The sequence below is a fragment of the Chaetodon trifascialis genome, chromosome 7, assembly GCF_039877785.1.
Source record: "Chaetodon trifascialis isolate fChaTrf1 chromosome 7, fChaTrf1.hap1, whole genome shotgun sequence".
Lineage (NCBI taxonomy): Eukaryota > Metazoa > Chordata > Actinopteri > Chaetodontiformes > Chaetodontidae > Chaetodon > Chaetodon trifascialis.
Genome location: NC_092062.1, coordinates 20,073,985 through 20,095,396, shown reverse-complemented (window position 1 = coordinate 20,095,396; position 21,412 = coordinate 20,073,985). Strand labels below are relative to the sequence as shown.

The 21,412-nt window shown below is 42.3% G+C and overlaps 3 protein-coding genes across 5 annotated transcripts; all 3 read left to right on the top strand.

Annotated features, from left to right (window-relative positions):
- The first annotated feature begins 192 nt into the window (after positions 1 to 192).
- Positions 193 to 8,919, top strand: mboat7 (membrane bound O-acyltransferase domain containing 7). Of its 3 annotated transcripts, none has more exons than XM_070967165.1 (9): positions 193 to 347; positions 1,526 to 1,605; positions 2,978 to 3,107; positions 3,473 to 3,599; positions 3,696 to 3,852; positions 4,237 to 4,432; positions 4,692 to 4,844; positions 5,266 to 5,442; positions 5,761 to 8,919. In XM_070967165.1, the coding sequence occupies exons 2-9, from the start codon at positions 1,530 to 1,532 to the stop codon at positions 6,161 to 6,163; spliced, it is 1,419 nt and encodes a 472-aa protein (XP_070823266.1). In that variant the 5' UTR covers positions 193 to 347; positions 1,526 to 1,529; the 3' UTR covers positions 6,164 to 8,919. The 3 variants fall into 3 exon arrangements, with proteins under 3 accessions (XP_070823266.1, XP_070823264.1, XP_070823265.1); XM_070967163.1 differs by having other exon boundaries at positions 1,523 to 1,605; XM_070967164.1 differs by having other exon boundaries at positions 245 to 351; positions 1,528 to 1,605.
- Positions 8,920 to 9,210: 291 nt separating this feature from the next.
- Positions 9,211 to 16,067, top strand: tmc4 (transmembrane channel-like 4). The gene is made up of 16 exons (XM_070966934.1): positions 9,211 to 9,265; positions 9,403 to 9,586; positions 10,382 to 10,530; positions 10,656 to 10,805; positions 11,445 to 11,530; positions 12,449 to 12,594; positions 12,846 to 12,993; positions 13,099 to 13,257; positions 13,342 to 13,499; positions 13,990 to 14,116; positions 14,634 to 14,731; positions 14,832 to 15,015; positions 15,130 to 15,260; positions 15,451 to 15,606; positions 15,745 to 15,823; positions 15,975 to 16,067. Exons 1-16 carry the CDS (start codon positions 9,211 to 9,213, stop codon positions 16,065 to 16,067), a joined length of 2,103 nt encoding a protein of 700 aa, XP_070823035.1.
- Positions 16,068 to 16,506: 439 nt separating this feature from the next.
- On the top strand, positions 16,507 to 21,248 carry leng1 (leukocyte receptor cluster (LRC) member 1). The gene is made up of 4 exons (XM_070967161.1): positions 16,507 to 17,111; positions 17,607 to 17,789; positions 18,924 to 19,219; positions 19,945 to 21,248. The coding sequence occupies exons 1-4, from the start codon at positions 16,980 to 16,982 to the stop codon at positions 20,162 to 20,164; spliced, it is 831 nt and encodes a 276-aa protein (XP_070823262.1). The 5' UTR covers positions 16,507 to 16,979; the 3' UTR covers positions 20,165 to 21,248.
- The last annotated feature ends 164 nt before the right edge of the window (positions 21,249 to 21,412 follow it).

Below are 21,412 nucleotides of genomic sequence, written 5' to 3'. Positions count from 1 at the left end.
CCCAAAATATTTGTTAGTTACATTTATGGTGTAGTTTTGGACATGGTTTTATATTATTACATGATCAGGCATATATAAATAGTCAGAGGTGCAGTGTCATTCTGAGAATGATCATTCACTTTGAGATGGTTTGCCTCAGGTTCTGAAGTGCAATAGGTCTTTTAGAATGGTTCAGTCCGTACCCCTGCATTTAGGATGGTACGCGCCAGGTTCCGCTATGTGACGTCGTTCTCAATATCGAGGAAGTAAATTCCTTCATGGTCACTCAGATGAGTGAATGGGTGGTGTATGCAGGCTCTACCGGTGACCGGAGTACTTAAATTGGCGTTTTAACACCTTTTATAAATGTAAGTAATGGAAAGCTTCTGAAGTGACACTTACAGTGCGACCGTTGCTCACTGTGGTAGCTACCAAGCTAATGAACAATTGGTTATGCTAACGTTTGGTACAGCTGTGTTAACTGCCTACTGACACCAGTAAGTAGTGCCATGACTATTGTGGTTCAGTCTTCGTCTCGTGCAGTTCATTCTGCCTTATTTTTTATAATCTGACTCAGTTTCTAAACATGGGTCATGGTTATGAACCTTCAGGCTGTGTTACTGTTAGCTAGCGGCTCCACTCAGCCACCTGGAGTTCTGTGAGACGCATTTCACTCACATCTGAGCCGATTTTTCCAGTCCTGAGCAAACTAAATAAGTCATTTATACAATCATACTCCTTAAACATAATACTTGTCCTAGGCTCAGATACAGACCGGGACTTACTCTGTACTGTGGCATTATATTTCAAAGCCGCAAGTTTCCACATGTTTTTCCGTGTTATGCAACATCGACATGCCTGCTGTCTTTTCCGTTTTTATCTGTCTGAACGCTTGTATTCGTCCAAAATAATGTTCAAAATAAAACTACACCGTGCTGCAACAGTGTTTCACAGTGCTGTTGCATACAACTCAGCGGAAATTGCCTCAAATTTGTTACTGTGAAATACACCCAGAAGATTAACTAATTATTGTTGTTGCTCAACTTGAATGAACCTTGTCAGTACTTCTGGGCAAACCTCTCACAAGTAAAAATGAAAATGACGAGAGAAGTGTTTTTGTTTTTGCTGTAACAACATTGAAAGTAGCTGCTTTAATTGCAAGGCTGTGGCTGCAAAAAGTATGTCCACAGATGTCCAAATGGAGAGGAAAAAATAGCAAATTCACAGTATGGAAAGCATAACATGCAGACTACCATGGTATTTCTTTGTAATAGAAAGTGGTGGATTAACTATACTCGGCCCTCACTCTTTGCAGTACTGTGTGCTCTAGCACTGACAACATCCTCAAAATACAGGAAACCATAAGATTTAATCAATATCTGTGATGCAGTCTTGATAAAGATTAACTCCACCGAGGTAGTATGTGTTGCATGTCAAGCTTTGCACGTTGTTCACTCATAATTATGGATTGTCTCTTCATGATGTTTCATTTACACGTCTGTGTTTTTCTGTATGATGATGCTGATCTGTGTGTCTCTGCCAGTAGAGCGATGTCTCCTGATGAGCTGGTGTACCTGGGAGTTCTCGCTGTCTCCATCCCTGTTGGATTCCTCTTCCGTTACCTGAGTGAGTATTTAGGTCCACTTGGATTTTCAGCCTAAGTTACTGACATAAATGAATTTGATTAGCAAAATGTGGCACGGTGAAACAGGTGGTAGTCACAGCTAGAAGGTCCCAGTTCAGATCCCGCTGTGGGGGCTGGTGGCTTGTCCTCCACCATGCCTGGAGTTTGCATGTTCTCCCCATGCTCACCTGGGGTATCCTCCGTAAAATACCCCGACTAAAAACATGCAAGAAGATCACCACCTGACCAGTGGTGACGACGAAAGGAACTGGTTCCCGGGCACTGGTCGGCTGGCAGCCCACCGCTCCTGGTCTGCCACGGAGGAAGGACGGGTTAAAGGCGGAGAAAAAATTTCACATATGCATGCCGTGTGCAGTTTCCCTCCCTAAGTTTGCATGTTGTGTTAAATTGTGATTAATAATTCTTTCTTTCTTTCTTTCTTTCTTTCTTTCTTTCTTTCTTTCTTTCTTTCTTATATTGGCCTATGCTGTTGGTGATTCCTTGTTTCTCTTCACATTTGTCCTCTAAAGGGCACAAGGCGTTTTTTTTTGTTACAATGTTTGCCTTAAGTTTTGGATTGTGGACAAACCGAAAACCAAACAATATAATTTTAACACTATGAATGTATTATGGAGGATGGCTGCTCTTCGTCTGCAGCTTTAATCCTCCTCAGGAGGCTCGTGATCATGCATACAGTATCCTGAAATGTGTCTAATAGGACAGTGGACCATTTCCTCATAGGAAAGCCTCCTGTTCTATGGAGGGACGAAGTGGAAATCTGCTTAGCATTCTTCTCTGCTACATAGCCTACTTTTAAGGATTAGTGATGTTTAATCTGGTGACCATGAGCGATAGTGAAGGAAGACTTTAATTAATCTTTTCTTTTGTTCGGGACTCTGCTCCTTAACCTTCTGTTAAGCCTGTCAGGATGCTTCACAACCTCAGTCTCCCGTACTGTGACCGCTGTTTATATGTTGTCTTTCGTCACATGTAATTTTTCTGTGTGACGTATCTGCAACCCTGGCTCTGACTGTGTTTTTTGGGCCTTTATCGTTGATTTGAAAACACATTTACATATAAAGGGGGTGATTGGCAGACCCCTGTATGGAGGGTAAACACATTTTGTGTGAATCACAAAATTTGCTCACCACGCTGAGAAATATTGATAAGCCTGTTGTATTTGGATTGCACCTGTCCAGGTTAACAGTGTCAAAAGATTCTAAATCAGTCAAAAGGAGTAAGTCGAAATTAGTGGCACATCCTGTTAATGACATCAACACCGTGTGCTGTGTCTCAGGTGCTTTTACCACTCCACGTAGCTTCTTGGCAGATGGTGCTAGGTGGCTTAATTGTGTAATTTTGCTTTCACTTCAGGTCCTCCTGTGAAGCAGGGGGCAGCTCTTCTCCTGGGCCTGTCCATCACCATCGCCACCTGTCACATCCACACACTCCACTCTCTGGTGACGGTGATTGGAACATGGATTATTATCAAGAGCAGCTGGCGGTGAGAGACGAATATCCACGCTTTTACCAAACTTATTTCACTGTATGACACACACACTGTCAGTACATAAATCTGGACAGTTGGACTGCAACTGAGACCGATCTGCCAGGTGTTTCCTCAGAGCCCAGGATGATGTCTTGAAATTGCCTGTTTTGCCTTATCAAGAGTGCAAAACGCAAAGATATTCCCTTTACCATTACATGTGACAAAAAGCAGGAAAATCATTGGAAAAACTTGAGAACTTTTGGCATTTTTGCTTAAAACTGAATGAAATGATGAATCAGAAAAGCATCTCAAACAAAAATTAGCAATGTCCAGATTTCAGTGTTGACTGTTGGACCTGTACACGTGTCTCTCTCTACCAGGCATGCCCCAGCACTGAGTCTCAGCTGGACCTTTCTCTACCTCCTCTTCTTCCGGCTGGTCACGTGGTTCGGCCTGCCACAACCGACACCTTTTGCCAACGCCGTCCAGCTACTTCTCACTCTCAAGGTACAGAAACCTTGTCAGTGTCAGTCTACTGCGGCAACGCACAGTTTTTAGTGCGTCTTTGTTGATTTTTGATGTGTCTTTCTGTTTCTAACTCAGATGGTGAGTCTAGCCAATGAGGTGCAAAGCTTCCACGTAGAGAAGAAAAAGGACGTGAGCTCCTTTGCCAAGTCTCCTGTCATTGGGGGTCTGTCTCAGGAGCCCTCTCTCTACGATATTCTGTCCTATAGCTACTGTTATGTCGGTATAATGACCGGTAAGTCTGTGGAAATGCCTAATGCCTCACAATTATGTTTGCGCGCCAGCTGTTTGTATTCATGTCTGTTGTCGTTGGTGTTAATTTGCTTTTGCATGAATTTTAACTGTTGTCTCTCTTTGTCTCATTCTCCGCTTCTTGTCCAATATTGTGTGAGTCCACCTCGTTTTCAGCATTATTTAAAATTACTGCTGGTTTTCATATGCCTCTGCTTTCTTTTTGTTTTCTTACCCCCGTCTCCTATCCAACAACACCCCCTCTTCTTTTGAACCACACTGTCCTCCGCTCGTCCCTTTTGTGTCTTACATTATCCCGATTTTTTTCATTTTTGTCTGTCACTGTCTTCTCAACACTCCTGTATCTCATCCCTTCATCTTCCCAAAGGCCCGTTCTTTCGTTTCCAAACATATGTTGACTGGTTGAGGCAGCCGAGCCCACTGGCCCTGCCTGGCTTGGTGCCGTGCCTGCAGCGCTTGAAGCTGGTTCCCGTCTACGGCGCTCTGTTCCTGGCTGTCAACTCTGTCTTTCCACTGGCCTACGTTCGCACGGAGGAGTTCCTGGATGAAAACTTTTTCTTTAGGTATTGCTCTTGTCATTTTTTTTTTTTTTTGCATATGATGAATAATATTTTAGACAGACATGACATAGACATGAGTGCACAGTTTAAAATAAATGCAACAGTGCTGTGGTTTAGGAAAATACAAAATGATTTTAATCAATTCACAGAAGGTTACAGACTGTGGAGAGCCGGGTAGTTATTTAGGGTCAAATGTCTGCTGTTGTTTGGTAAGACCTATGAATGATGTACCTTTCTTCTCTCTGTGTCTCTCTATCACCAGGTTTTTCTACATGATTGGAATATTTTTCGTGTTCAGGATGCGTTTCTATGCAGCGTGGTGTGGAGCTGAGGCTGGTTGCATCAGTGCAGGTCTGGGCTGCTATCCAGAAAAGGCGCTGAGCAAACCTGGAGGAGGACCCACCGTCAACTACAGGTGCATAACGTGTCTGCAGGCCCTTAAAAAGCATTAAATGTCCTGAGTATAATTTTATAAACATTAGTTCTTAGAAGTCATTAAATAGTCTTTTCTGTTCAAATTTCTGATGTTACAAATCATTAAACCTTAAACATAACCCTCTGAACCTAACTCACTCTATTCCTGCGTGAAACCTCCCTCTGCACACGTACTGTATGTACTGCCTACCTTTATACTTACCTGCAGTATTTTGACAAGAAAGAGATGATTTGTCCATAAAACAGTCTTATATTTGGTTCTTAAAAAGCATTAAATTCAGTGTCTGATGCCTGTAGACAGCCTGCAATATCTTGGTCTGTATGAAGTTTATGTTTTTGTTGTTCAAATTTAGTTTTTATTTCAATTTGTCTTCTCTCTTCTCTTTTCCCCTCGTGGTCAGTCCTGATCCCACCACTGAAGAGAAATATGACTTCAGAACCATCCAGAACATTGACTGCTACAACACTGACTTCTGTGTGAAGGTCCGGCATGGCATGCATTACTGGAACATGACAGTGCAGTGGTGGCTGCATCACTACATCTACCCCAATTCCCCCTTCAAGGCCTACACTCTCAGGTAAGGCTTTACGTGTGCAGCAGTGTCTGCTTGACAGGCGTGAGTCCCTGCGTGGTGTGTTCGGCCATTGACGTGCCTTCATGGGGCCTCTGCAGTGAGATAAAATCTTAAAGATTTCAGCTGTGAGGTAACGGCAAGCATCTCCAGATTTTAGTTTTCTGGTCATTTCAACTTAGAAGTTACATACAATTTCTGCTGTTTATTTCCTATTATTATGATATATTATTATTTAAGATAATTCATATAGATTTTGCTGGAAAACTACCCTTTTTTCAACATTTTTGCACTCAAACTCTCCTGTTTGTCTCTAACTCTCAGGGCTGGCTGGACCATGCTCATCAGTGCCTACTGGCACGGACTGCACGCCGGCTACTACCTCTCCTTCCTCACCATCCCTCTGTGCATCGCAGCCGAGTCCGCCATTGAGGCCTCTGTCCGAGCTAAGCTGGGCCCTCGTGGACAGAACATCTTCGACTGGGTTCACTGGTTCCTGAAGATGAGGGCCTACGACTACATGTGCATGGGCTTCGTGCTGCTGAAGGCCTCTGACACCATCAACTACTGGATGTCCATCTACTTTTCCATGCACATACTCGCCATCTGCTGCATAATAGTCGGCAGGGCCCTGAAGGGAGGGAAAAGGGAAGGGAGGAGAGGGGACAAGGAGGAGAAAAGAGAGGGAGAGAAGACGGAGAACGCAAAAGAGAAAAAAACTGATTGAATGGAGGTACAGAAAAGAACTGGTCAGATGCTCTTTTGGGACATGAGGACGAGTTTCTTCCAGAATTTCCAGACCAGAAATTTCAACACTATTTGCTCCAACGCTAATCTTTGACGCAACAAACAGGTCCAGTAAGAATTCTTGTGGGAAAATGTGAAAGTTCAACACGATCTAATTAACAATGCTGTAAATCAGACGAGAGCGTGAGACAGTTAAAAAGGTCTTTTATGTGTTCGTAGAAGTACTGTGAACACCGGGGGAGCAGTGTTGGAGCTCAGTGAATGTCACTTTCATAGAGCGAGTGGAAACCCGGGTGTAAGCATTCAGTTCACTCCCCTCATCTGTGCGTCTGCCTGTACACTTTGTGGGCTTTTATTTCAAGATGCTTTGCCTGGTTTTAGGTGTTTAAGTGAACCACACCACTGATCAAAATGAGGTTGTTGAAATGTCAAGAGGCTGCTTTGGAAGCAGGTAGCAGGGCGAGTCAAACAATAACCCTCATAATGATCTTAGAAGTAATAAAAGGAGACTGATTGAATTGAGGCACCATGAGTTCCCATAAGCAACAAAGCAAAAGCACTCAGTATTATGTTACAGGACGCTTATACTGGAATACAAAATGAATAGATTGTGATGGGAAAACACGATGAGGGTGTCACCTTCAGGGCTCAGCTGTCATAACAGCAGTCCCATGTTTGTGTGCGAGCATCATCAAAGTTCCCTGTTTGTTAATTTTACATAACAAAGTAATTCTGCCATCAGTTGGCATCTTAAATCTGCACCTTATTTGCTTTTGTCCACAGTGGTGGTCTAAATAACGGTCTAAATTCTGTTTTTGTGATAGTTAAATCATGACGATTGCATTGTAAACTTTACCATCTGCAGACATTATGGTGAGATTCAGACTGGTTTACGCGTAAAGGAGCAAAACATTGTATTGCTGCCTAATTAAATTCTTTAAGTTGTTTAGAGTTCGTTTTAAAAGACCTCAAGTACTTTCAGCATTATAACATTCCTCATTTTATTTGACGAACATTTCCGTGTTTACTTCCTGAAACCCGAAAGATTCCTCTCTGTTCGATGTGTTTTTTTTTTCCTTCCTTTCGTTCTGCCTGTATACAGTTCAGATCATATCAGGAACATTAAGCACTGACATCTCTGTAGCAGTGTCGTACATGTGAAAGATATCACTGCCAAAATGTCTGTACTGCCATCGTGGACCATTCAGGGTTGGGACCAAACATTTGATACAAACAGTCAGAAGTTTCACATCATAACTGCCGACGTTAGGTCATGAGTAACAGCACAGCTGGGGCTGGACGGTACGGCGCAAATCGTTTTCACAATGCTGATTGTTTTCCAGTATGTATGTATTATGATACATGTCACAGTATGAAAAACACTTCATATTAATGTGCACATATTCATGAACTTGTCGCTTCTTAGCATGCATGTTAGTAGCTCCACATTAGTCAGTTTAAAGCACTTCATACCTTATTCTGCATGACCTTATTCTTCATCTACGAGGTTAAAGAGTTTTCCCTTCATAATCTTCTAACTACTGCTTATTGATAAGCAGTATTGGTATTGGTAAGCAAGGAAGTTGTACATAAATTTTGACCTTAATAATCAAATCCTCCTGCCAGAATAAGACATTATTAAGTGCTGTATAATGACTAATAAAGAGCCAATATGCTGCTAACATGCAGGCTAAAATTCAGGTAGTTGATGGTGAATATGTGCCCCTTAATAAGAAGTGTTACAGAATGATATGAAATATATAATATATGAAATAATCACACTGATGTTCAAAGTAATAAAGTGTCCCAATGTTACGTATGATGTGTGACCAAATATATGTACAATATGCGTGAAAGAAAAACTTCATTCATGATTTTTGTTCTTTTTAAACAAGCGGAAATGTCTGATGAATGTTGATGAATGAATTGTCGTCCAGCCCTAACCACAGTGAGCTGAGTATCAGCTGGAGAGTTTGTTCACTCATTCCTGCCTTGATCTGTGTGATAACTCCTCTGTATCCGTTTCATAAGAGCACGACTGACAGCGGCACTGGCTGTGTTTTGTTCTCCAAATGCTTCTTGGAAATGCACTAATTTGAATTACAAATTGATTTTGTGTTATGCCTCTACTGTTTACCCTCTCTGAGCCCTTTGCTTCCTGTTTTTTTTTTCTTTTAACCTTTTCCCAGTGGTGCTTGTGATGGTCCCAGGCCTTGTGTTGACTGCTCGTCTCCAGAGCATTTATTTTTCAGCCTTTTGTCTGTTCTTCTGTGTTTGCCTGCTCATACTGCAAGCACTCCCTGCTCTGTAACGCTGTCACTTGTGGAATATATACCAGCGTTTCCTCATCAATATTACTCACTTGCCTTTTCCTTTTTTTTCTAAGTCTTCTTGAAGTCTTCGTTTTGAGGCTCATCATTATTTTGTGTAAATCACTATGGTAAAGCTTGTAGAAAAAGGCTTTTATATGTCGCATTTCTTCAGCTGTCAGACTGGGAAATCATTAACAACCGCTCCTGCTGAGTTAGTTCACAGCGGGTTTCATTTGAGCTAAAAGTTAACCACACTCCTTTGATAAAACAAATATGTTGTGGCTTGTGAATTCAAATTAACTTGTACAGTTTTATATGTTAGAATTTATTCCCCTTACTGCCCAATTATAACTCACCAAAATCATTTCTGAAGTTTCCAGAGACACCTCTGTGAACCTCTCAATTACACAGATCACTCAAACCCGTTTTGGCTGCTGTGTGTTTCTTTTCTCTGCTGGTTATTGGACCGTGCAAACTGTAAACTGGTAACCGTCCCCTTGGAAATAATGGGTTAAGTCTACAAGGAAGTACCTGTGTGGTCATTTACAAAGGGAGTAAAGTCCGTGAGAGAAGACAACAGGGAAGGGGTTGGAGGACAGGCAACACTTCCTCGTCACGAGCTGGTTCATTTTTTGTTTTATTCCCGTCTTTTGGCTGGTGAAGTGTTGGATGTGGTTCCAGAGGAAAGCTGCTCGGGTTGACCTGCATCAGAGAAATGGCCGGTGAACCACAGAGACGAGGCTCGAGTCAGATGTATGACTATACAGAAGGTGTGTCTGTTCTTACCTCTGATCATGTTTACTTGAGCTGATATGGAATCACCTTTTAATCTGCCTGAATCGTCTTGACACAGATCGCTTCATCACTTTCTTTGCTGTTTTTCTGTCCTTCACTCGACCATTCACAGGCAGCGGTTACCTCGGCGAGCAGCCATCACTGAGGTCACAGTGGGTTTCATCTCGGATGTCCGATCAGAATTACCCTCAGTTCAACTGGAGCTCGACTCCCGCAGAGGAGGATGCGGAGGACGCTGGGCAGCCCCGGGACCTCAGGAGCAGCCCTCTGCCCATGAGGCTGAAAAGAGCTGTGCGGTATGAAAGCTTCCTCTGAACGTTTGCTGCTCCATTTTCAAAAATGGTCTTCAGATAAGGAGCCGCTCCAGTCATGATTCACAACATATATAAATTGTTGTGGCAGCAGTCGTTTTAAAGTATTTAATTCCATAAAGCCAGCTCATGAGCTGTGGAGAAAATCTTTTTTTTTTTGTTTTGTGCACACAATTTGTTCGACACCTTCTTGGCTCCATACAAACTGCAGAACATAAATCTAATGATCAAGCCATTTTAGTAATATACTGACATAAATCTGTTTTTTCCACAGATGAATTATAAATAACAGATTTTCAGTATTATTATATTATTAAACATATATGTGTGTGTGTGTGTGTGTGTGTGTGTGTGTGTGTGTGTGTGTGTGTGTGTGTATATATATTATTATTATGTTAGATAAAATGATTATGTAGTTTTACTATATTTAATGTGGTACAACCTTTAGACAAAATAGTCATGTTCTTGAGAGAAAAGTTTCATTTAAGCCAGAGTAAATACTAATTTGTTTTTCCTTTATTATTGGAAACTATTCTCCATATATGTTGTACATTTTTTTACCTGACCTGCTATGCACTAAGAGTCTAAATGACTCTCAATGTTATGTTAGCAGTTAATTGGAATTAATTAGAAATGTACCAGCTGAACACTGTGTCTAGTTTACCTTTGATTAGAGCGAGATCACATGTTTCTTTGGCTCGGGCTGGTGTATGCTCAGATATCTTGGAAACTACAGCCATGAAAGAATAGAGTCATTTAAGTGTAACCTGTCCGTTCCAGCCAGGTGCAGCAAATGCAGGTGCCTGTGGTTTCCAGCAGGGGGTCCTGGAAACAGAAACAGGCCAAATCTCTGCGTAAATTCAGAGACAACACCAAAGAGTTTCTCTACGTGTTCGCTCTGTGGAGGAAGTCTTTGCAAATGATTGGAGGTAAACCTTCAGCTGCTAACTTCAGTTGGACATTAATGGATTGGTTAGAGAAATCTTTCATTGCATAATATGATTAAATCTGTTTTTGTATTTTTAATGAAATCACGGCCTTTTGCCCCGAACAGGGAACTTCGGAGGAGGCGTCCAGTCCTTCTTCCTGTTCCTGCGATTCTTGGTGGTGCTCAATTTTGTTTCCTCTCTGCTGATTGCTGGATTCGTCCTCGTCCCCAGCATTGTCTTCAGAGCTGTTGCCCCCAGCTTTGTTAACATCACTGGTAATGACTTGCTCAGTTCGTTAGCTCACAGCATTTGATTTTGGTTGAGGGTGACACGCGACATTTCTTCATACTGACATTTTAGCGCATTTCTCTCACACACAAAGAGGAAGCCTTCTCACAGTTTGATGCAGCAGTTTCCAGGCAACAGCCTCTTCACAGGAGCAAACGTAGAGACAGCAGTACCAGCTGTGGTTCTCCACTCAGAAATACAATGAGCAAGATTTATTGCAAAGATTTCTAAATAAGAAGGGGATTAGGGACATTTTTAAGTATGTGTAAAGTATAGAGGATAGAAAGTTGAAACATTTTATCATGCATGACCAGCAGCTGCTTTCCTTCCCTCAAAGTTTTATCATTTTGGCCTCATTTTCATAATTTTCATTTTATCAAACTAAACCCTTTGATTATTTAAAGCTGTGTGAGAACACTAGATTCTAGATGGCGGAGCGGGGATTAAGACCCTCTGCCTCTGAATTTCCTCACCACTTCAGCTTTTACTCTCCTGCTCTTCTTCTCTCTCAGTTACTCTTAAAACATTAGGATGACTACATGAACTGTATGTTCAGAAAGGTGCAGGGAAACCCATAGAAGTCCTGTGCAGGAGTCATAATGGTTTCCTCTTGTGATGTTTTCCAGGTCCAGAGGAATGCATGGAGTATGACCCTAATCCTCAGGGCTTGGTGGTGTTCTATACTTACTTCCTTGACTTACTTTCGGGAACGGTAAGAAACTGCGGCATCACGATGACCTGCAAAGATCCGAAACTTGCAGAACATATAGCAAAACAGACATTAGTGTTGGATGATTCTTAACACCTTTGGCTTTTTAAGCATATTAAACTCTCCAAAACAAGACTGTAGCCAAGATTGGGAACGCGTGTTTTGGATAATAGCTGAGGTTATACTGTTTGATCAACTGTGATGCAGTTCTTACACACTGACTGAAGGTCCCATTTCTTGCCAAGAGTTAAAGGAAAGGAAAGGAAAGGAAAGGAAAGGAAAGGAAAGGAAAGGAAAGGAAAGCAAAGGAAAGGAAAGGAAAGGAAAGGAAAGGAAAGGAAAGGAAAGGAAAGGAAAGGAGTGATACCACTCTGTAAATACGAGGCTACAGATACATCTGGTTATCTTAGCTTTGCAATAATGACTGGAAACTGGTGGAAAAAGTTAGCCTGGCTCTGTCTGAAGCTAACAAAATTCACCTACCAACACATCCAGACTCACTAAGTAACATGGTGTACATTGTTTGATCCATTCAGAAAACAAAATAAAAATAAAACAAACAAGAGCAGATGCAGGACATGTAGTCACTGCTCCCATCCAAGAAAAAGTCCAACACGTAAGCCCCGAAAAACAGCAACATGTCATTTTTACACTTTGGTTTTTTGTATGCATTAAATAAACAAGATCCAACATTATAACACAAAAAACAAACAAAAAGAACGGCCACATACAAAACAAAAAAAGGATATACTGGAGATGCTGTCTAGGTTTCAAAATAAAAGTCGATGATCGATATCCTAGCAGGGTGTTTCCATGCATAATTTTCAACAAACCTATATTCTCTGCTGTTGAAAGTAAATTTAAACCACATCCCAGGACACGTGAGACGTGCTCAGTAACTGTCCCTTTCTCTTTGCTCAGGGCTTCATGGAGTATACATACTTGTATTATGGCTACTACAACAACACAGCGGTGGAGGACAGGAACTTGTCCTACAACATCCCCCTGGCTTACCTCCTCACTGCTGTCTTCTACTTCGCCTTTTGTTTCATTTGCATCATAGCACGGTCAGTCCCAGAGCAAACACTTTCAGCTTTAGCGTTATTAATCCAGATATAGCCTGTGTGTGTGTGTGTGTGTGTGCGCGCGCGTGTGTGTGTGCGCGTGCGTGTGTGCGCGCGTGTGTGTTCGGCCGTCTTACTGAGGGTTCAGGCCAATAAGTGGAATAAACAGAATGACATTTAAAAGCCTGAGCCGAGAGTGCAGTTACCTTAACATGCATCTGTGTCCTCTTCCCTGACTGGCTGCTCATGCACAGCATGGGAGCTGCAGCTCGAGTTGCTGTGGCAACGGGAGGCAGCGCTGTAGGCAACTACAGCATGATGGTGTTCACCAGCTGGGACTACGGATGCCTGGGAGACCACGCTACCAAACTGAAGCAGAAAAGCATCCTCTACAGGCTACAGGTCAGAGGGGACATGTCCTACTTACTGAGGACAGTTATGAAAAGGAAAAATATGGTGGACACATGGCAGTGACATGCTTTCAGGTGACACTCTTCTCTCTGTCAGGTGGATCTGGAGGAGGAGAGCTTAAAGAAAAGGGAAGCCACTCTGACTTTGAAGCAGAAAATAGTTTTATACTCTCTACGTGTTTCCATGGGTTTGGTTGCATTTGGGCTCATTATAGGAGCCTTCTACGGCATCTATGTGGCCACTGTCTTCAGCCAGGTAAATGATGGAAAAGGAGAGTGATGATGCAGATGTGGCCTGAAAGACTTCGATGACTTTATGGCTCCCATCTCTTACGAACAGGAAAGGAGTGGGCAGGAAGGGGTCCTGGGTTTGATTTTCGAGTATCTGCCTTCCATTGTCATCACCGCCGGAAACTTCCTGGTGCCGCTGTTGTGTGACCAGATCGCCTTGATAGAGGGATATTCCCCCAGCACTACGGTCATAGTGTCACTATTAAGGTTTGCACCACTGCTTTTAGTTCAGTAAATCCTAAAAAGAAACTGAGAAAAAATTTACAAAACCTGCTGCAAATGGAAAAGCTTGTGCCACATGAACTCAGTGATGGACAAACCTCAAACCTTTTAATTCAGTAAAAGTACATATATTAATGCAAAAATACTAAATTGCAAGTGAAAGTCCTGCATTCAAAAGTGTATTTAAGTAAAAGTACAGATGTATAAATAAAAAAAATGCACTTTAAATAAAAATTGCTCTTTTTGCTCTTACAATCTTAATTTGAAAATAAATAGTAAAAACAGTAGTCAGGCAAACAAATAGAACATTTCACACTGACCCGATGTGCTCTGAGGTTAAATAGCCCTGAGAGATTCAACCAGAGAGGGCAGTGAACCCTGCTTCACCACCCAGGCATCAGTCACTCTATCACATTTTAAACTAAATAGACTCCAAAGAAGAAACTTTTGATAACGATTTCCCTTCCATGTGCAGGGCGGTGTTCCTTCGTCTGGTGAGTCTGGGTGTTCTCCTCTTCACCCTGTGGCGTCAGATCACCTGCCAGGGGGACATAAGTAGTGCAGACTGTGTACTGTGCCAGTACAACCAGAAAGTCTACCCGGTAATTATACTTCTTGAGTGCGTGTGAATTATTTTTAAAGAACAGCTGACTGAGCTGACAAGCACAGCTCTGCAGTGAGGAGATGACAGAATATTTGTTTTTCTAATCTAACATCCCTGTCAGGGCTGCGTGCACATAAGGAAAGGATTCGGCCTGCAGCTTGTTTTCGCATCAGCACATTAAAGAGGCAGACTAACTCTAAGTTAGCTGGATCAACTGAGGACTTCAGGAGAGAACTGCAAAAATTAGAGCTGAACACACTGATGGTAGTTTTGGTTTTCCAAACGTCTGTGAGAGCAAAGTCATAATTGGCATACACAAACCTTAGATGGTGATATTAATGGAGGTGGTTGACTGTCTCATTTGCTGGCACTAAAAATGCCAAAAGTGCACTTGTGTTAATTTCTAATCATGTAAATGTAATTACAGGATTTAATGGACCATTTAATTTTGGATCTATTCTACACTGAAATACTGTAAGACAGGTTCCTCTTTCCATGTTTGTCCCATCATGCAGTGCTGGGAAACACGAGTAGGACAGGAGATGTACAAGCTGACGGTGTTTGACCTCCTCATCAACATCGCCGTGCTCGTCCTGGTAGAGTATCCACGCAGGTACCAACCGCCGTGTGAACAGTTTGTCTGTCGGATCATGTTGAGAGTGAGGCACTCAGATTGTCCTGTGTTTCTGTGTGTGTGTGTGTGTGTGTCTCAGGATGGTGGTGGACAACTGGTCCTCTAAGCTGGCTCAGTGGGTGGGACGGCAGGAGTTCGTAGTTTCCTCCAATGTTCTCAAGCTGGTGTATGCTCAGACTGTGGTTTGGACCGGAGCATTCTTTTGCCCTCTGCTGCCACTCATCAACACCGTCAAGTTTGTCATCCTCTTCTACATCAAGAGGGTGAAGATGTGGCTTTAACACAGCTATCATTTCACACAGTGGACAAAGTTATTCGCCAACGCTCTTGCTTTGGTTTTGCCCGTTTCACGTCCCCGCTGTGACTTTCCTCCTCAGGCCACACTCTTCTACAACTGTCGGCCAGCGCTGAGGACGTTTCGCTCCACCACCTCCACCTTCTTTTTCGTGGCGGTGCTCCTCTTTGGCTGGATCCTGGCCACAGTTGTCATGGTTTACAGTATCTCTGAGTGAGTGCTTCTCCCCTTTAACAAACAGAAGACATGTGCTTTTTTTGCTCACCGCCGGCAGTGACGAATAAATGAAATAGCAGTCAAAGTGGACATTTAAGAAAGAGCCTTGGTTATGACAGAAACACTGAAAATGTCTTCCATGTTATATTACGTTGTTTAATCCAAGTGTTGTTCTCGTTCCACCCAGGATTCATCCATCGATGGGTTGTGGTCCTTTCCGTTTCTTCCCTTACATGTGGTTGATTGTCCCAACCTCTTTCTCCAGCCTCTCTGAAGTTACACAGGAATTTCTCTTCTTCATCGGTTCCCAGTCATTCTCCATCCCCATGTGTGTGTTATTCTGGTGAGTGAACTTGTGCTTCCTGTGGGATCCTTTTACAGTACTGTGCTTATACCTAAATATAGAAAGCAGCCTACATTTTACCTGTGTTATATGTTCCTTCACTTTCTGCTATAATCATGGCGTCTCTCTCCCTGGCAGTGTGGTGTTGTGTTATTTCGTATCCTTAGCCTCTGTCTATGGGAATTCTGTTGCCCTGCTGAGAGCTCAACGTAAACTGGTAAGTTGTTGGCATTCACCTGTGTGGTGTATTCTAAAGCAAAGTCTTACATCATGTTGAATTTTGACTATAAGTAGGTTGGCCTGTGTGATTTCCCAATACACACTGACAGCCAGTTTTACTAATGCAGTGGTGGGTCTTTGGCTTACAGGAGGGCCGTGACAAGCAGTTCTTGGTCAAGCAGATTGAGATGCTGAGTCAGCAACTTCAGATACCAAAACTAACTGCAGGAGCAGAAGACTGAGCTTGGCATATGGACTGTGTTGAGTTTTTAAGACCTTTGTTATTACCCTATACGCAAAAAAAAACATGATGAGGCCTCTGGAAGGACTGTGCACACACCCTATTTTGTAAATGTGTAAAGTTGGGGTCCTATAATGCGGGCTGTAGTTTAGTAGACAATACTGCAACAAGATTATTAAATGAAAAATGCTGTGGTTCTTGACAGATATGTTTTCTAGGAAAATTTGAAAAAGAGAATTTAAAAATTGTTCATTATTAATCTGTTAGTGGTATATGGTTAAATTACATAAAGAGTGCCATGTTAGAGATGAAAAGTTTCAGCACATTTGTCTGTACATAAAGGCAGAGTTGTATGTCACGTTGTCTTTTTACATAATAAAATGAGAGGACTTATAGCCCCCTCTAGTGTCAAACTTGTGGTGTTGCAGGAAACGTGTTCTGTTTACTTCCTGTTTCTATCAACTTGTTCCTGTGGGCAGCCAGACAGCCAGAGCAAGTACAGCAAGTTAGTGACAGTATTTGTGTCCTATTTTTCTTTTTTTCTCTCCATGTTAAGCTGTTGAAATGATGAGCTTGTTATCAGGAAGCAGGCTAAATGTCTCTGCTCGCTACGGTGTCGTTATCGTTAAAGTGTAACGTTAGCGTTAAGTTGGAAAATAGCAAACCTCGGCTAACGTTAGCATAATTACAAAAAGGGACGTCGACTAACATTGACTGAAATACCAAAACAGTGGGATTTCTTTATTTATGTCGTCATATTATATCTGTTTTTTTAGCCCTGCTCATTGCCCCACTTGGTCGTGCTACAAGCGTTACGGTTTTAGGAATAAACCGAGTGTTTGACCGAGCTTACTGCTAGCCTGCTCCGCTAGCTGACTGCTAACAAACAGTATCGACAGTCACCACAGCAACAATGAACATCCTCCCAAAGAAGAGCTGGCACGTCCGCAACAAAGACAACGTCGCTCGCGTGCGGAGGGACGAGGCCCAAGCAGCGGAGGAAGAGCGCGAAGCCAAGCGTCGCGTGGAGCGTGCCGAGCAAGAGGTGAACCTGATGTTGTCACGCTATTTCCCGGGATGATGACGATGATGTAGCTCCTGCTGAGAGTGATGAGTAACAGTTACTGCACAGACCTACAGTGTCTCATAGTGTCCAAAAAGGAGAGTCCACCTCCAACACCACAACCCTTAAACATAAAAGTTAAACAAACACACGTTAAGTCAAATGTTAAGAAGCACACACTGAAGTGCATAAGCAGTGCAACTGGTCAAAGAGTTTAAACCATCGTAGTCTGAGTTGTATACTCAGGCTTTTGGACCAGACTGTACATTACATGATAAATAATTCTTAAGTGTGCCTTTGGGAATCAATACAAGCTAATTGCAAACTTAATCTTATACTTTATCAATCAAAATATCAATAACAAGACTGAAACAGAAGGAGACCCAGACATGGAGTACCTATGATATGACAATTGCAAAGAGGCCTGTATCGTTCTTTATGTATTTAGTTTGGACTAACGAGTGTTCATCTCCACAGGCACGCACAGAGTATCTGAGGAGGAAAGCCCGAGCTGCTCTTCCGTCAGAAGGAGGAAGGCGTGATGAAGATGAACCGGGCGGAGGAAGTGGAGCTCTGGAGCATCTAAATCTTTTTCCCCTGGAGGAGTCCTCGGAGAAGAAGGGGAATGAGGAGTATCTCAAAGAAAAGAAGGATGAAAAGGTGACGGCACTGAAATGTTCACATGCAAACGTCTCATCGGTGATGAGGCAGCATCTGATTGATCAGTTATCAGTGACTGTTTTCTGTTTTCTTCGTCTCTCTTCCTTGATTTTATTGATATAAGCGTTTTAATTTGAAAGGGTGAGCTCTGGTTAGTCTTACCTGAGACTGAGGGCATTCTGTCTCCTTTACAGATGTTTGTTGCATCTTTGAACTCTTTCAGTTATAATTTCTGATGGTCGCAATAACAAAGATGCTTAAATAGGATGTTGTAGTTATAATTTGAGTAATTTACATATTAGTATGCTGACATAAATGAGTACATTTAATCACATTAGATTTTGACAAACTATTCTCATGGTAAGGTTTTTCCAGAGCTCTCAGCGACATCTTGTGACCTTCATCAACGGACAGAGTTTGCTCACTTGTCAGGGAGATGTTTAGTTGTTATGGCTTGATGTTTGGATTTAGGGGATATGCTCTTTTTGATGACAACTAAACTATTGATCTGACTGATCAACTCCATCTGAGCCTCAAGATGTGGCTGAAAGCTCCAGAAAAAAACAAGTGCCTGCTGTAGCTTGTATATCCATCAGCACTTGTTCCTGCACAACCTTAATGTCAAGATGCTGCTGCATTGAATATAGATGCACTGATTGATCAGTCGGTGACCGGAATTGGTTGGTTTTCAGCATGATCAGCCACGATCAGTGACCTGTGGCAGATATATATCATTCTGTGCCAGTCAGATTTACACAAATCAGATATTTAAAGTCAGTGGAAGCGGCCAGGCAGCAGATAATATTCTGGATGCACTCCAGCGACAATATGCGTACAAGCAGTGTAAACAGATGGTGCACGAGAGCGGAGAAAAACTGCAGCAGGCGGAGATTTTCATAAATACTTCAACAGGAGACACGATTTCAGGGCGAAGTGTTAAAAAATAAGGCCAAGATCCATTTTTATCATCACATCTCAGAAAATGTCAACTTTCTGATATTAGCCAAACTAAAACAGTTTTATTGTTTTGACCCTTTTCCACATTCAGAAGATTTAAACAGTTGTTTGGCACTGCGGTCAGCACACAGCGTCTTTTCATCACTGTCCGTTTCACTGTCGGTTTTTTTTTTCCAGGAAAAGCAGGAACGAGCCATCGGCTTGCTTGTTTCTCTGGGACCCCAACCGGGCTCTGAAGTCACTCCGTGGTACATGAAGACCGGCGAAGAAAAAGAAAAAGAAGAGAAGAAAGAAAAAGAAAAGAGGAAGGGAATAAGTGAAGAGGAGAAAGAGAAGAAGGATCGCAGATTGAAAGACAGTTTGGATCCGTTGAGAGATATGAAGAAAGCCCTCGCTGTAAAGGAGAGAAAAGAGCACAAGAGCAAGAAACTGGAGAAAAGAGACAAAGGGTTAAAAAGGAGCAGTGGAGAGAGGTAACGATAACGTATCGTAGATCCGTTTCAGCTCATAGTTTATTTATCTTATGCTCTCTTATCTTGATTCTCTGGTTTTAAGGGAACAGTTCAACAATTTGGGAAATTTGGCGATTTGGTTTCTTTCCGCGAGTTAGACGAAAAGATCAATACCACTGTTGTGTCTGTAGCAGCCAGTTAGCTTATCATAACATAAAGATGAGAAACAAGGGGGACAGCTAGCCCCGCTCTGTATGAAGGTAATAATGTTAGCACCTCTAAAACTCACTTACATCTTATATTCTGTTTAATGTGTGAAAATGACGATTTGCCGTAACTGTCGGCGTTCTCTTCTTTTTTTTAAAGATAAAAACTAAAGAGATATAATGTATTACTTAATGGGCTTTGGAGGAGGTGGGAGGCAGAGTTTGTTACCAGTAAACAGCCATGTTAGCGGTTTCCAGTATTTGTGCTAAGCTAATGTAACCAGCTGCCATCTGTAGCTTCATATTTACCATTCAGATGTGAGTGTCGTCCGTCTCATCTTACTAAGCGTATTTCCCAAAATGTAAAACTGCTTCTTTGACATTTTGTACCAATGTCAATAGTCGAAAGTTCTTGTGACCTCATGTGAGTCTCTCCTGATAATGAAAGTAACTGAGGTGTGACTGTCATGATAGGAATAAAACACAATGATGTCGCAAATATCCGCATGGAGAGATATAAAAAAAATCTGTCTTTTCCAGCTCCATAGAAAGGTTGCGTGCAGAGCGTTTGCAGAGGGAGGCTGAAGAGAGGAGGAGAGCCCAGGCCCTGCTCGACCAGAGGAACGGCAAAGGGAAGGAGCCGGGGAAGGAGATGACCGAGAGGGAGAGGCCGTACAACAGCGCATACTTCCCAGAACTTGCCCGAAAGCGTCAAAGGCGGGATCGAGACAGCTGGAGGGATGAAATATTAAAATCATGAACTGTCTTCATCGGTCGTTTGAGCGTGTTTCCTGATGAAGCAAATGTAAGAGACCAAGAAGAAAGAAGGTAACGTGGAAAGAGTGCCAGTGTACAAAGAGAGGAAGCAGTATGAGGCATTAAGAACACACCTGTCACCCGCTCTTGTTATTGTCATTAAGTTAATGAAAGGGCAGCTTGTAGGCCACTTTTTCTTTTTGCTCACCCAGAAGGGGAGATTCTTGCATGGAGGCCAGAGGTCAGGCCCAGCTGCAGTTATTTCAGCCCCTGCTGAGTTTCACCCATCATCACGTCTGCAGGACAGATGGCTGCTGCACGGGGGGCTTGAAGGCTCGCAGCAAAGAAAACACTCAGTGAGCGACCGTGAGAATTGTTTGTGTTAGTGCAAAAGTCGGTGATAGCACATGAATGAACACACTGGGGCGAGTACAGCTCATACGATTGGTCAATTAATCAATGAGTCGTCCAAAAAAATAATAATAAAAATTGCAAATCATTTTCAGTTTCCAGCTTCTCGTGTGGATTTTATGCTTTTGTTTGTCATGTCTTACTCTCAGCTGGACGTTTTTGGGGTTTGGACTGTTTTTCATTGTTTTCTGGTATTGTATGGATGAAACAGTGGAAGAAAATAATCACCAGATTGATCAATAATGAAGATATTTGCAGCCCTAGGTGAGATCATACAGTACATGCCTGATGTAAAAGTTGATCTTTGTTCTTCCTGAAAGTCCCTGCGTCCTTATTTCATAACACTCGTTCTAAGACATCAGAGTAGGAGAAACTCAGCTCTGTGAAATTAATGAGGGCTGAATTCCATTTAGCTGCCTCAGTTTCAGGGTCTCGGTGTTACTCACGCTGGCTCGCTGTCACACGGTCATGACTCACTGAGACACTTGAAAAGAACAGAGCCATGTTCATGCTATTAGTAAAACCTGATCTTCTCCTGCTGTGACAAATCAAAATGTCTGCTGTTGAAAGGACATATTACATCAATAAGTAACAGAATATTCACATTTACTTGTAAATTATATTACAGATCCACACAGTGAAAATACACTGAAATAAATGTCGTGACTGATAAAATGTTCAGTTGTTTTTGAAATTTTTGCTCTAATTGTGGTTTGTGGTGCTGATTAATTGTATTGAGTTTTTCTCTTATTTAGTGCGACTCAATTACATCAGCGAGCCAAACTACAGTCTCCAAAATGTCCATTAAGCTGGATGAACACAAAAACTGAGCGTGACAACC